General features: G+C 46.0%; 1 protein-coding gene across 2 annotated transcripts in view; it reads left to right on the top strand.

The window, feature by feature from the left end:
- Positions 1 to 15,760, top strand: part of LOC147105623 (proton myo-inositol cotransporter-like) — a 227,407-nt gene that overhangs the window by 176,272 nt on the left and 35,375 nt on the right. For both annotated transcript variants that reach the window (XR_015081535.1, XM_086010171.1), the window contains exons 6-7: positions 31 to 151; positions 7,726 to 7,851. Coding sequence is in view for 1 of the 2 variants with exons in the window: in XM_086010171.1 (XP_085866297.1) it covers positions 31 to 151; positions 7,726 to 7,851 (247 nt within the window). In the remaining variant the exon portion in view is untranslated. The remainder of the gene's footprint in view (positions 1 to 30; positions 152 to 7,725; positions 7,852 to 15,760) is intronic.

Genomic DNA, 15,760 nt, shown 5'->3' with positions numbered 1-15,760 from the left:
TCTCTTGATGGTTTCTGTGAATTTTTACAGGAACAGCATTGAGCCTTGTGATTCTAGCAACTGGATTTTTGTTATCAGCCTTGGCCTCACCACCTATAACTCTCCACCCCAGAGACCCTTCAGGCCATAATATTAGCTGTGTTCAATACAAGTGAGTGTTTTTTTAATACGTTTAAAAATGCAAATTTTCTTTAAATTGCATACCGGACTCCATTTTTGTCAGGGTGCTACCTATCACATATATACAACACAAACTACAGTTAACTTTTGACCCTTCTATTGAATGCAGCAAATGTGTTAATTAACACTGACGTCAGTTTAATTCTGTGCACTGGTGTGAACCTGCTTCTTGGATGGAATGTTGGCAATTGATAAAACTGAGCTGAGACCATAGACATGATAGGACTGGAATAACAATTGTGTCAAAGGGCACCCCTGCTATTCAAAAAGTTATTAAGATTGCGAGAAGCTACCAGAATATAGATAATAAGATTAGCGATAAGCTAATTTCTACTGAAAAGTGGTCCTAGGATTACAAAGCAACAAAAAAAATAATAGTTTGGGAGTAAACGGTTAAATTTGTTATATGGTTCTCGGAGGTGCCCAGCCCAGAGTGAGACTGAGAGTCATTATGGAATGGGAGAACATCACCAGACAAAATGTGAAAACTTGAAAGGACAGTGTCCAAGAGTGATGTTTTCCAGATAGGGGGAGGATCTTTCCAACTTGCATGTTGATATTGAATTCCATTTAACCAATGAAACTGACTACCTATGGCAAGTGATTACTTATATTTTAATAAAAGACTCCATTGCTTGAGATGGCTGAGCATGTTGCAACACCAGCACATCATCGTATAATGCACCTTGATAGCTTCATTTTCTCACATGGGTCTTCTGGTCCCAACCTTACTGCATGCAACTGCTAGACTTCAAACAACTGATTTAAAATCTCAATCACAAGCAGGTCATGAACCATTTGCACTTTGTATCCTTTCCCAAAATTCAGCTGTTTACCTTAGTGAAGCAGTTTATTCAAGCCAAAGTTGCTTTCTTTGAAATCAAATCTGCTCCACTTCCAGGGTTAGTTTCTGCCTCAACCACTGTCACCATTCAAGATTAGATTGGATTCGGTGGATGAAGGAAAAGAGGTTGAAGGGATTTGTGAACAAGGTGGGCAAATGTGATTAAAACTATTTATTCGCATGGAGGTTAAATGCTCACACAGACTGGTTGGAATCTTTGCAGCAACACTCTTGCAATTGTAATGCATATAAGGGTTGCAAACTCTGGTTGGAGGCATTCCTGGAAGTTTGATCATGTGATGTTCTTTGCTCATGATTTTCTGCCAGCAGCTTTTGTGCAAGAAGTTCTGAGAACCAGGAGGCCACCCGTGAGCAGGTGAAGAGGAGAAACAGAGGGCGGGGATCAATTTGCAGGGGGGAACCAGAGGTGGGAGGAACTTTGATTCCACCAATAACTAATAGTAACTCACTGAAATTGCACCGATAACTAATAGTAATACTGGTAACACTCAGATTTCCCTCATGACCAACAGTCATACACTGATGGCCTGGATTTTGCAGTGAAAGTAACGGTGAGTTAAAAGTGAGTTTTTCTAGACCCCATCTCTCTTCCTATCTCCATGGACTCTGGCTTGGACTTTAGTGCTGTGTGAAGGTAACAACTCTGAATTGGGGGTCTGAGTCAGAGCGGATCTGTACTTGAACTTCACATGTCAAAGCAAGTAATATTCGCGCCACACAAGTGCCAGGCAATGATTATCTCCGACAAGAAAGAGTCTAACCACCTCCCCATGACATTCAACGGAATTACCGTTGCTGAATCCCTCACCATCAACATCCTGGGAGTCACCATTGACCAGAAACTTAACTGGACCAGTCACACAAATACTGTGGCTACAGGAGCAGGTCAGAGGCTGGGTATTCTGTGGCGAGTCACTCACCACCTTACTCCCCAAAGACTTTCCACCAGGCACAAGTCAGGAGTGTGATGGAATATTCTCCACTTGTCTGGATGAGTACAGCTCCAACAACACTCAAGAAGCACCGCATGAAAATGCAGAGGTATTCCGAAACTGCAAGGGCTACCACTCCTTAAATGTGCAGTTGGTCTGTGACCACACACAGCTCATACTCGCCGTCAATGCCCACTATCCTGGCAGCAGCCACGATGCTTTCATCCTGCGCAAGACTGGTGTGCCAGACCTTTTCCAGGCATCATCCAAGTGGATGGCTCCTCGGGGACAAGGGTTATCCACTCTGCACCTGGCTGATGACACCGCTCCGTAACCCCAACACCCCTGCCGAGCTGCAGTATAATATAGCGTCACCAGGAACATAATTGAGCAGACGATTGGCATGCTGAAGCAACGGTTCTGCTGTCTGGACCACTCTGGAAGAGCCCTGCAGTACTCTCCTGAGCGAGTCTCCCTGTTCATAGTTGTGTGCTGCATGCTTCACAACCTGGCAATCCTGAGGACCCAGCCAATGCCACCAGGGATTGGTGCACCACCTGAGGAGGAGGAGGACGAGTACGAGGAGAAGGACAGTGTTGCCAGTGCAAGGGCCGTCCGTGAACGGCTGATAAGCCGCTTCTAGGCCCCTACTGAGAAGATGGCTTCTGGCATGGAAAACAACATCATGGAAAGCAACCCACACCCCTTATTGACGGCCAATACTGGAATGATTCAAAAGACCAAAAATGTAAATTTTGATTACAAAAACGTTTTTATTTAACAAACTCTGTCATTTATTCAGGACAAACAATTAGAAACCAACACAACAAATCATGAACTAGCAGAACTCGTTCTCACAAGATGGAGATAAACAGTAAACAAATGTAATCGCACGAACCTCGACCTTTACCACAAACATTCCCACCATTTATTTAGACCTCCTACTGTTTGCCCTTCGAAGGTGATCTCCATCCCCTGTGCACTTCCCCCCCACCCCCCCCCTCTCCCCACCTCCCACCCTACTGCTCCTCTGTAATGGGGCTCCAGTGGCTGCAGCAAGGCTGGTGGAAGGCTGCTGAATGTCAGATCCAGAGACTGCAGATGCCCTTGAAGGATGTCCTCAACCAGCTCTGGGCCTGGAGGGCCCGGCTGCAGACTGCACCAACTCTGCATGGGTGGCAGCAGTCTGGGCTGACTGTGTTGCAGGCCGTGGCAAGTGCAATGGGGAAGTGCCAGTGGTGGGAGCAAGAATGCTGTTATCCTGAGAGAGGACAGCACCTTCCTGCTCGACCAACACACTGGCACTCCCACAGGGCAGTACCTCAGCATCCGGAGCAATCTGCTCAAGCGCAGATTGCTGGCCTGCTGCAGCACTGAGAGATCCCCGAGGGACTGTGGGCGACCCAGCAAGGATGGCAGCAGTCAGTGCTTACGTGACATCAATCTGAAACTGCATGAGAGCAGTCTGAGACTGGATGGCACCAGCCAATGACTGAATTGCAGCATTAAGCCATTACGTTGCGTCAGCCTGTGCTGCAGCGGACTGCTCCACACTCCTAGCCAGTCCATCCATACTTTCGGGCACCCTTGCCATTGCACCCATGAGCTCAGTGTGCATGCTCAAGGCCTGGCTATTCATGGCTGCGATGGCGCGGTCCTCATCTGAGTCCTGTGCAGCAGGACTCGCTTGCCTACTCACCCTCCGGGGAGCTGGCCCCCAAGCTTCCCTACCCCCATGGCGTTGCTACAGCCCACTGGGTCCAGGAGCTTCGCCCTCATCAGACCCTACCCCCCCTGCTCCATTCCAGGGACGGCGTGGTCCCAGTGTTGGAATGTGCTCCCTCGGGAGACGCAGGTGGTGAGGCTCCGGCTTCCTCTTCCTCCTCGCCTGGGCCGTCGCTGCCACTGGTAGGTTGAGGGACAGGCTGGTCAGCTGGTGGTTCACTATCTGAGAGCATGGAGGTACAAGAGTGGCTTTAGTGTGAGGAGAGGTGAGTAGTAAGGGAGCAAGGACTGGAGACTAAGTTGGATTGAAAGTGTAAAAGGCTGGTGTTGTGAGTGGCAAGTGATATGAGCAAGGAGAGAAAGCTGATGAACATACCATTGCTGTCCCCACGGGGGTCTACCTCTCCAGCGGCCACGGCACCTATGACCTGGCTGGCAACGATCCTGTGCACTCGCTCTTCCAAATCGGTGAGGGTGTGTAGGTCAGCCGGTCCTCCTTCCATGCGTTGCTGCTCCCGCCTGCAAGAAAAAGGACGGCGTCGGAGTGAATGTGCAGCCATGTGCTTCCCTGATGTGCCTCCCATAGTTGAATAGCCCTTAATGTATGCAAGGTGTGGAATGTGCGTGTGTGTTTTATGAGAGGGCCATAGGTCTTGGATGAGTTTTGGGCATTTGGGGTTTTTAAACCCTCTGGGCACAGAGTGAAATTGAGATGGAGGGATGTAGAGGTATTGAAAAGCAGCCACTCACCCTGACCACCCGAGTGAGGCTGTTGAACTTCTTCCAACATTGGGTGTGGGTCCTCGGCAGCAGGCTCCTCGAGGAGACGTGCTGAGTCACCTCCCTCCAGACTCTTCTGTATTCCCGGGGCAATGGCCTCCTGCCACTCTGTGGGTAGAGCACTGCCCGTCGCCACTCGACAGTGCCAACCAGAGCTACCAAGGCCTGGTCGCTAAAGTGCTGAGCTCTTTCACTGTGCCTATCCATTAGTGGTTCCAGCGCAATTGCTTTAGAGTTCTCTCCAGACCGAGATTCAAGGCTGCAATGAGCAGGGTGTGGCTAGCCAGCAAGATGGACCCTCCCCTTTAAGAACTGGCCGGCGCCAGTCTGTCTGTGTTCCATTGCTAACTGACATCACCTGAGCTTCGGTAACGCCTCGCTCCTCGACATTAGCGCCTTCAGAGAGGTGTGTAGCGCCTGATTTAGCGCTCCAATCACCTTCAGGGGCGATAGAGGCAAATTTTGCAGTTGGAGGTGATAATTGGCGCCCCAAACGGCAATACCGAATTTCTCCCCCTTGTATTTTAAAACAATTGTCATTTCACACGTATAACCTCTTTGTCTTCTCACCACACTCCGCCCCCCCCCCCCCCCCCCCAAAAAAAAACAAGGGCAAACCTTCAAGCACAAAACCTAGTTGTAGGATTGGGTGTAAATGGTTCCAATTTGAATCTATGTAATTTAGGATTTTTTTTCAAATAGCTTAAATAAATGGAATTTTATTAAGGTCACAGGCATTCGCTATTTGCAACCATTCCATTATCCTGCAAGGGAAGGAGTAGATACATACCGGCCTAAGAGATGAGTACATCTAAGGGATCAAATTATGTCCCTTGTTGATTGCAGTGCATTTACACTACAGGTTTAGCATTGGCACAAAAGTGTTTCTGACGTGCCTAACCTGACTCCTCTAGGACATAACATAAGAAATAGGAGCAGGAGTAGGCCAATCGGCCCCTTGAGCCTGCTCCGCCATTCAATAAGATCATGGCTGATCTGATCCTAACCGCCAATCTACTATCACAGAACCATCTCCTGAATCTAACAGAATTAGACACACGAAATAGGAGCAGGATCAGGCTACACGGCCCCTGGGCCCGCTCCGCTACCCACAGGGCCATGACCGATCCGAACCTAGACTCATGTCCAAATTCCTGCCCGTAACCCTTAATTCCCTTTACTCCTAGGAAACACTCTATTTCTGTTTTAAATTTATGTAATGATGTCGCTTCTACAGCTTTTTGGGGCAGCATATTCCATGGACCTACCACCCTCTGAGTGAAGTAGTTCCTCCTCATCTCAGTTTTGAAAGAGCAGCCCCTTATTCTAAGACTATGCCCCCTAGTTCTAGTTTCACCCATCATCGGGAACATCCTCCCCGCATCCACCCGATCCAACCCCTTCACAATCTTATATGTTTCAATAAGATCGCCTCTCATTCTTCTGAACTCCAATGAGTAGAGTCCCAATCTACTCAACCTCTCGTCATATGTCCATCCCCTCATCCCCGGGATTAACCGAGTGAACCTTCTTTGTACTGACTCGAGAGCAAGTATGTCTTTTCTTAAGTATTGACACCAAAACTGTACGCAGTATTCCAGGTGCGGTCTCACCAATACCTTGTACAACTGAAGCAATACCTCCCTATTTTTATATTCTATCCCCCTAGCAATGAAAGCCAACATTCCATTGGCCTCCTTAATCACTTGCTGCACCTGTATACTAACCTTTTGAGTTTCGTGCACCAGGACCCCCAGATCCCTTTGTACTTCAGTACTTTCCAGTTTCTTGCCATTAAGATAATAACTTGCTCTACGATTTTTCCTGCCAAAGTGCATAACCTCACACTTTCCAGTATTGTATTGCATCTGCCAAATCTCTGCCCACTTACTTAGCCTGTCTATGTCCCCTTGCAGGTTTTTTATGTCCTCCTCACTCACTACTTTCCCCCCCATCTTAGTATCATCTGCAAACTTTGATATGTTACACTCGGTCCCCTCCTCCAAATCGTTAATATAGATTGTAAAGAGTTGGGGACCCAGCACTGACCCCTGCGGAACACCACTAGTTACTGATCGCCAGTCTGAGAATGAACCATTTATCCCAACTCTCTGCCTTCTGTTAGATAGCCAATCCTCTACCCATGCCAGAATATTACCCCCAATCCCGTGATTTTTTATCTTAAGCAATAATCTTTTGTGTGGCACCTTGTCAAATGCCTTTTGGAAGTCTAAATACACTACGTCCACTGGTTCCCCTTTATCCACCCTATACGTTACTTCCTCAAAGAACTCCAGCAAATTTGTCAAACATGACTTCCCCTTCATAAAACCATGCTGACTTTGTCCTATTAAATTATGATTATCCAAATGTCCTGTTACTGTCTCCTTAATAATGGACTCCAAAATTTTACCTACCACAGATGTTAGGCTAACCGGTCTATAGTTTCCAGCCTTCTGTCTACTGCCCTTTTTAAATAAGGGTGTTACATTAGCAGTTTTCCAGTCTGCCGGGACCTTTGCCGAGTCCAGGGAGTTTTGGAAAATTATTACCAATGCATCCACAATCCCTACCGCCACTTCCCTCAAGACCTCATCTCATTCTACTTTGCTCTGGATTCAAGTTGGGCCCTAACTGTGGATTTAGGCTGCTTTTACACTATAATTCTAGCCAGTTCACTTTGATGCTAAGTTCACTTTGATGCTAGTTATAGTGTAAGCCTAATAGATCACTAGTGATAGTAGTGACTGTAAACCCCAAGTGAAAGAAGTGGCCAGATGCTGATTCCTAATGCATACACTCAAAAATGATGAATGCATACTTCAAAATGGAAATAATAGGAACATAGGAATATATGGGACAGGAAAAGTCCACTTCTGTCCTTCGAGCTGGTACCAAATCAAATATCAGCCTAAGCTTAATGAGTCCAAGATCAGCCATGATCTTACTAATGGCAGAGCAGGCTCGAGGGGTCAAGTGGCCTACTCCTGCACCTATTTCTTATGTAAAATATGAATTTAATAAGTGAGTCAGAAAGAAACTATAAAATTACTTATTTACTAAATCAAGATGTGTGACAACTGTAAAACAACATTAAGAACATTTATTTTACACTCTGACTTCGTTCTGACGATGTTTAAAATAAATGTTAAGTTTTTTTTAAAAAAGCTCTATCTTTTGTACTTGTGCATGTTTACTTTGATTCCAATCAAAATTGTAATGGCTTTTATTTGTCATTTCCAGATTTTGCGACAAGTGTATGTTGGACCCAAACTGTGGCTTCTGTTTTAAAATGCAAAATCCCAACAATACCGAGTCATCCTGTATTCCTGTGAGCAACAGATCTGAGGCAATGGCTGCCTGGGGCAGGTATAAAACTCAAGCATTTTCAATGTGTAACCTTAGTATTTGCTGAGTAATATTGGGTGGGGAGGATTGCATACCCCTCGTGGAGCCCCTCTTGATTTTCACACCATTAAAACAAAATGGAAAGAAAATTGGACCAGTTTTCTTCTACACCCTGTACAGGTGGTACAGATGACCCCGTTTGAGTTTCTGAATCCTTCATTTACATACTAATAGTATAGTCTCTTGGTCTGTGTCGGTAGAGCCCTAGGTTTTTCAGCCTTGTGCTAGTTAGTTTAAACCTGAAGCTAAACGAGCTAACTGCTTAACACTATTAACCCCTCTAGAGGCTTTTAGTGGTAGATGTGTGGAAGATGTATCCTTTTAAAAGAATGGACAAAGTCTTGATTTATCTAACTCATTCAGCAACTACCTCACAGCTAAGGAACACACTCAACTACAAGTTAGTTATATCTTTAAAACAATCCAGCAGCTTTTGTGGACATTTTTTCTGTTCCTAAACCCCAAAATTACTAAATTTATGGAATTCACTTTCACAATTTGCTATGATTGAACTTAAGCTCTCAGCTGCTGGGTTGCTAGTCCAGTACCAAAGGCATGACGCTGTTGTATTGTGAAATGCTCAGTTTTATGTTCACCAAATGCACAAGTTCAGAAAATTAAGGCCGTTATTTGTATCCTATGCTAAGAGGATCCTGGGCAGCTCAATGACTTGGCAACAGGTTGCTAAATGGGTGGTGGAATGCTCCTCACTGTACCATCGTTTGGATGGTAGGAATCACAGGGGTTCTTGAAAGATGTTCCTTTCAGGGACTACTTCTTTCGTGGCATTTCTTCCTGAAATAGACCTGTTTAATTTAGTTAATCCAGAAGACCATGGGCTGGATTTTACTAGCCCTGAGGAGGCGGGACTGCTGGGAAAATGGGAAAAATTGGGAGTGGGTCCCAACCCCGCTCCCAACCTGCCTCCGAACCATCTTCCCGGGAGGCGGGTCCCCCGACTCGCACAGGGACCCGTCTCCTAGTGGCAGGAATGGGATTAGAGCCAATTAACTGCCAGTTAAGAGGCTTTTCACCATTTTCCGTCCGCTGATGCGGCCTTCCCGACAGCGGGAAACCTCGCCAGGGTCAGCGAGGCGAGCTGTGGGTCTGCTGCAGTGTAAGTGTGCAAATGACTGCTGCAGAGGTAGTGTGATGGGCGCAATGGTGCACAGGTAAGTATGACAGGTGAGAGAATGTAGTGAGAAATATTTTTATTCTGTTTATATGTATCTGCAGGTGACAAGATTTGATGTTTCTGTGAAGCCTTATCTGATCGGGAGCATTGACAGATGCCATCTGTTTTCTCCGAAGGAGAGAGTCATTGGTGAGCCTGGGTGCAAGGGCTTACCTTTGGACCTCAATGCTGTCAAACACTGACAATTCATCTGTCAAAAAATTATGGGGCCTGTCCCTTTAACAAACTGGCAGATGAAGCGTCATGCACTGATGTCATCTGACACTGGCTTTCCCTTAATTGGCCGGCAAGCCCGCAGGGCAGGCTTAACAAGACCAATCAAGGGAAAATAGCGTTTGTACGTCAGACGTCGCTGGGGGCGGACCCGGAAACCAGCAGTCCCGCCCCCAACGCGCCTCTTCAGGTAAGATATCGGCCCATGTGTCTGGCAGACAGAAAGGTTATGACAGTCAGTTTTGGAGCTCCAACCCTTTCGGTTACTACAATGACACGGCTCCTGTGATGTATGAAGGATACATAAAGATGTAACGAAATATTTTTTTAAAAGGTGAAATTGCAAGTATTTCACTTTTTAAATATTTAAACTCAAAGATGAAGGATTTTGGATTGTTAAACTAATGCAACATTGTCACACTAATGGGTAGAGTTTCCGCTTTGGGCGCAATCGACGATCCGAGCAAAAATTGCGGTTCAAATTGCGCTAGTTTTCTGAATAGAATTTTTTACTCAAGTTTGCACCCAAACTTATTTACATATTGGCGAATGTAAAATCTGCCATGAACCAGCGCAATCGGGCAGCACTTTAGAACGTCATTTTTATTTTTAAAATTTTGCATTCGAAAATACTCCGTCATGTATGAGTGGTAAGCTGGTGCAATTTTATTAATACAGCTGAAAATGGGTTTATCACAAAAAATAAGCATTTTAATCAGAGTGTCTAGTCCACCACCTGTGTGTAACCTGATTTTAAATAACTGAAAATGACTTTAAAAACTATACAAAACCATTTGCTAGTTACATTGGTGTACAGTAGTCAGCTTCTTAATTAATTAAAAAAATATATTTTAAAGGTGCCTATTACTGCCCTTGCGCCTAAAAAAAAAAGCTTAATTTTAAGAGCCTCCTCAATGGCCCGCAAACGGGCGCAAATAGCGGAAACTCGCCATGGTAATTAATTCGATCTTTGAGTGTGGCCAGTTTTGTGGGCAGGGCCAACTTCCAGTGTGATTTTTTTAAACCAGTGCATAAGATCGTGGAAACTCAATTTGCGTAGACGGAATTTGCGCTTGAATTTCCACGATCTTTTGTGCTGGTTTGGTTGATTTTGGGCAAATTGCGCTGGAATACCAGTGCAGCCGAGCGGAAACTCTACTCCTATATATCCTAGTGTTCCTTTCAAACTGTAAAACATCACTTGAAATAACTGAAAAGCGAGTTTAGTGCTGTTTTATATTTTTATTCCCAAAATGCGCCATTTGAAAATTAATTTAAAATACCTTTGGAAATATATTGCAAACTTTTGCTTGTGATTTTTTTGCAAGGGCTTAAATGATTGATGAGCTGCAAATGTAGATTACATTTCAAATATAATTTGCTTTCTAAATAGTAATTGTTATGTCTAGATCAAAGTTTAATTAAGCTCTCTGAAGCTAATGGAGTTTGAATTCAGTGAAACTCTTTTGAAGTGTCATACCTGCTAAATACTATAATTTAAACAACAAAGGCTATATAACTAGCACCACTAGAGGAAAAAAAATTGTGAACAGAAAGAAATTATGTAAACCTCAAATTGCCAGTAAGTATTAATGACCTTTTTTTCACCAGTCAGAAGGTTGTGGGTTCAAGTCCCACTCCAGAGACTTGAGCACAAAAGCCCAGGCTCACAATCCAGTGCAGTACTAAGGGAGTGCTGCACTGTTGGAGGTGCCATCTTTCGGATGAGATGTTAAACCGAGGCCCCGTCTGCTCCCTCAGGTGGATGTAAAAGATTCTATGGCACTATTTCGAAAAACAGCAGTGGAGCTATCTCTGGTGTCCGAGCCAATATTTATCTTTCCATCAACATCAAAAACTGATTATCTGGTCATTATTACATTGCTGTTTGTAGGAGCTTGCTGTGCGCAAATTGGCTGCTGCATTTCCTACATTACAACAGTGATTACATTACACTTCAAAAAGTACTTCATTGGCTGTAAAGCGGTTTGGGACGTCCGGTGGTCGTGAAAGGCATTATAAAAATGCAAGTTTTTTTTTGACAGGATAACAGCAAAAACTGGGGACTCTGTCTAATGAAAATACTTGGCTAATGGCAACCATTATAATTGGCTTTCCAATTCTTGACAAAGAAACCTAATTTTTAAAATGTTTTTTAATTTATTCATTTATGGGATGTGGGCGTCGCTGGCAAGGACAGCATTTATTGCCCATCCATAATTGCCCTTGAGAAGGTGGTGGTGAGCCGCCGCCTTGAACCGCTGCAGTCTGTGTGGTGAAGGTATTCCCACAGTGCTGTTAGGGAGGAAGTTCCAGGATTTTGACCTAGCGACGATCAAGGATAGGCAATATACTTCTAAGTCAGGATGGTGTGTGACTTGGAGGGGAGCTTGGAGGTGGTGGTGTTCCCATGCGTCTGCTGCCCTTGTCCTTCTAGGTGGAAGAGGTCGCGGGTTTGGGAGGTGCTGCCAAAGAAGCCTTGGCGAGTTGCTGCACTGCATCTTTTAGATGGTACACACTGCAGCCACGGTACGCCGGTGATGGAGGGAGTGAATGTTTAAGGTGGTGGATGGGGTGCCAATCAGGCTGGCTGCTTTGTCCTGGATAGTGTCAAACTTCTTGAATGTTGTTGGAGCCACCCTCATCCAGGCAAGTGGAGAGTATTCTGTCACACTCCTTACTTGTGCCTTGCAGATGGTGGAAAAGCTTTGTGGAGTCAGGAGGTGAGACACTCGCTGCAGAATACCTGCCTCTGACCTGCTCTTGTTGCTACAGTATTTATGTGGCTGGTCCAGTTAAGTTTCTGGTCAATGGTGACCCCAGGATGTTTATGGTGGGAGATTCGGCGATGGTAATGCCATTGACTGTCAAGAGGAGGTGGTTAGACTCTCGCTTGTTAGAGATAGTCATTGCCTGGCACTTGTGTGGCACGAATGTTACCTACCACTTATCAACCCAAGCCTGAGCATCGTCCACGTCTTGTTGAATGTGGGCATGGACTGCTTCATTATCGGAGGAGTTGTGAATGGCACTGAATACTGTGCAGTCATCAGCGAACATCCCCATTTCTGACCTTATGTTGGAGGGAAAGTCATTGATGAAGCAGCTGAAGATGGTTGGGCCCAGGACACTGCCCTGAGGAACTCCTGCTGCGATGTCCTGGGGCTGTGATGATTACCTTCAACCACCACAACCATATTCCTTTGTGCTCGGTATGACTCCAGCCAGTGGAGCATTTTTCCCCCCGATTCCCATTACTAGGGCTCCTCGATGTCACACTCGGTCAAATGCTGCCTTGATGTCAAGGGCAGTCACTCTTGCCTCACCTCTAGAATTCAGCTCCTTTTTCCATGTTTGGACCAAGGCTGTAAAGAGGTTGGGAGCTGAGCGGTCTTGGCGGAACCCAAACTGGGCATCAGTGAGCAGGTTATTGGTGAGTAAGTGCCGCTTCATAGCACTGTTGATGACACCTTCCATCACTTTGCTGATGATTGAGAGTAGAGTGATGGGGAGGTAATTGGCCGGGTTGGATTTGTCCTGCTTTTTGTGGACAGGAAATACCTGGGCAGTTTTCCACATTGTCGGATAGATAAGTGTTGTAACTGTACTGGAACAGCTTGGCTAGAGTACAGAGTGTTCAGAGAAGATCGAGCAGACAGGAAAAGAGGTGGTGAAGATCTTTTTTGTCAGGGACACCTGGAAAGTAAATCAAATCAATTCTAAGGGGGGTGGGAAGTTGATTTGATATCTGCTATGTAAAAAGACAGCTAACAATAGGTACAAATTACCAAATTAGAATAAAAAGAAATATAATTTGTTGTAGGAAGAGTTAAAGGGGGAGAAATTGGGCTCTCTAGCACCCGTTTTTAAATGCCATGCGGCCTCTTAACGTTTGAAAATGGCGTCCAAGATGCACGCGGAGGCTTCCAATGACTCGACCTTGATAAAGGGGTTTGCGCGCGCGCGCGTGTACCTAACGACCACCGGCAGTGTGCAAAGTAAGCAGATTATGACATCAATCAGTGTGCAATGTTCATTTGATCCCAGCGCTGCCATTTTCAAATGCCACACTCCAGCCTACGTCCTGTCTAACCTCGCACAGCTGAACACGACGTTAAATGGCATGAAGGACTCCCCACAAGCGCTACTTAAAGGAATCATGAACTACTTACAGATTAGTTGCTAGATTATTTCATCTGGCTATTGGTGCAATTGTATGTGTTCTTGGAGCATTCCTATACTTGCCTAAAGTTTCAATAGTGTACAGCGAGTGTTCTGGCTGGTGTTGAAGTACTTTTTTGTTCATTTAAAAGCTTGTGCTGAAACAAGTTGCTTCCAGACATGACACTGGTAGGCCTGCCTCTTGGAATTGAGCATGACTGGGAGAATAAGGAGAGGCCATGTAGAGCAGGACAAGCTGCTAGAAGAGGAAGGAGGGGGAGATGGGCTATCAGCAGGAGGCCATTTATGCCAAGGGTCTTTAGGGAGCAATTCTCTTACCTCAGCTGCAGCAAGGAACAATGCTTGAGCAGTCTTCACTTCACTACAGAGGTCGTGACTGAAATCTCCCAACTGCTGCAGCCACAACTGCAACCTCAACCTCAAAGCACGTTAAGGACCTCATAGTCTGTGGCTGTCGAGGTGACTGTGGCTCCTAACTTTTATGTATCTGGCTCCTTTCAGGCTGCTACTGGAGATATAAGCAACATCTCGCAGTTTGCAGTACACTGCTGCCTAAGGGAGGTCACTGAGGCTCTCTATACAAAGAGAGACAGCTTCATCTCATTCCCTCTTGCCAGAGACAAGCAGGCAGAGTGAGCACAAAGGATTGCATGGATTGCAGGCTCAATGTCTTGCGGCACCTCATGTCAACTCTGCCATTTTCATGAACCGAATGGGATTCCACTCTCAATGTGAAGCTGGTGTGCGACCACAGGCAGCGCATCATGCAGGTCAATGCCCAGTATCCTGGCAGTAGTCACGATTCCTTCATTCTGCGGCAGTCCTCTGTGCCACCTGTATTTGAATCACCACAGCCAGCCAAAGGCCGGCTACTTGGCGACAAGGGTTATCCACTCAACATAGCCCACAACTCCAGTCCAGAACCCACGCAAACATGCACATCAGGCCTACAATGAGAGCCATGCTGCCATTATGAACATTATAGAGCACACCACCAGTGTACTCGAGCAACGCTTCCGCTGCCTAGACTGCTCTGGAGAAGTCATGCAGTACTCAGCTGAGCAGGCATCAAGATTTGTGATAGTATGCTGCACAACCCGGCCATTATGAGGGAACCGCCCTTGCCACCACCCATCAGGCGAAAAGCTGAGGAGGAAGTGCAACAGGAAATGGAGGAACAGGATGAGGAAGAAAGGCTACAACGTAGACAGGCCCTTTCTGCCCAGGCTCTACGTGATAAAATAACTAATGAGCGATACCAATAACCTCAACCACCCATTCACCAACAGTCCCACACTCCTTACCTTTTCTCTGCCACTGATCATCACATTGTCCTCTTTCTGACAACACAAAAATAAAAACCACCAGAAAATGCAGATTCCAATCCAAATTTATAAATTCCATCAGGACATCATGCATACAAAAACTAATCACCCTTGTGCATTCCCTTAGTGCCTGTCTTCTGTGTGCCTTTGCCTCTCCTAGTGCTCCTTTAAGGTGCTTCTCCAGTGGTTCCAGCATGGGTAGTGGAAGGCTGCTAACCTCCAAATGAGACTGCAGGATGGCCTTGGAGGGTGACCTCAAGCAGCTCTGGGCTTAGAAGGCCTGGCTTCTGTAGCTTGGATCATGGAAGTCCTCATCTGAGTCCTTTGCAGCAGAACTAGTGTGCAACCTCATCCTCCAGTGAGCTGGCACCTGCACTATCCTTACCGCCCCACCCCCACCCCCCCCAACCTGGCTTCTGCGCACTGTGCCCGGTGTCTCGCCACATGCTGATCCTTCCTCTATCTAGCCTCTAAAATACACGCTGTGTAAGTATTTGAGCTGGTGGCTGTGATTGTAAGATCGAGTGACTGTCTCTTCTTCACTGTCTTCTTCCTCCACTGACTGGGAAGGTTCCAGTTCTTGGGTATCTGAGATGAAAAAGGGACAAGGGTTCAGTTGTGAAGGGAGAGGTAAAAGTAAAAGTGCGTGCTTACACCATTTGCAGCTTCAAAATCAGAAGAGATTGAGGGATCAGGGAGAAGTGGGATGAAAGAAGGAGGATTAGGTATGGAGATACCCTCATCATCGATCGTTTCAGCTCTGCCAGTGGCCACAGCCTCAGTAGTGCCCCTTCCCATGATGGCCAGCATGGTCTCCTCCATGGGGGGTTAAAACATGACGGCGTGCTTGTCCTCCTGCAGTATTTGTTGCTGTGAGCTGTTATGTGCCACCTTACCCTGCAAGAAAGAGGGAGGTGTGTCAGTGAGTGTCCTCCAATATGTTTGGGTGATGTGG

Source organism: Somniosus microcephalus, chromosome 17 (assembly GCF_052327205.1).
Source record: "Somniosus microcephalus isolate GS21.2 chromosome 17, FLI_Smic_1.0, whole genome shotgun sequence".
Lineage (NCBI taxonomy): Eukaryota > Metazoa > Chordata > Chondrichthyes > Squaliformes > Somniosidae > Somniosus > Somniosus microcephalus.
The sequence above is the reverse complement of the archived record's forward strand: the minus strand, read 5'-3'. Positions and strand labels throughout refer to the sequence as shown.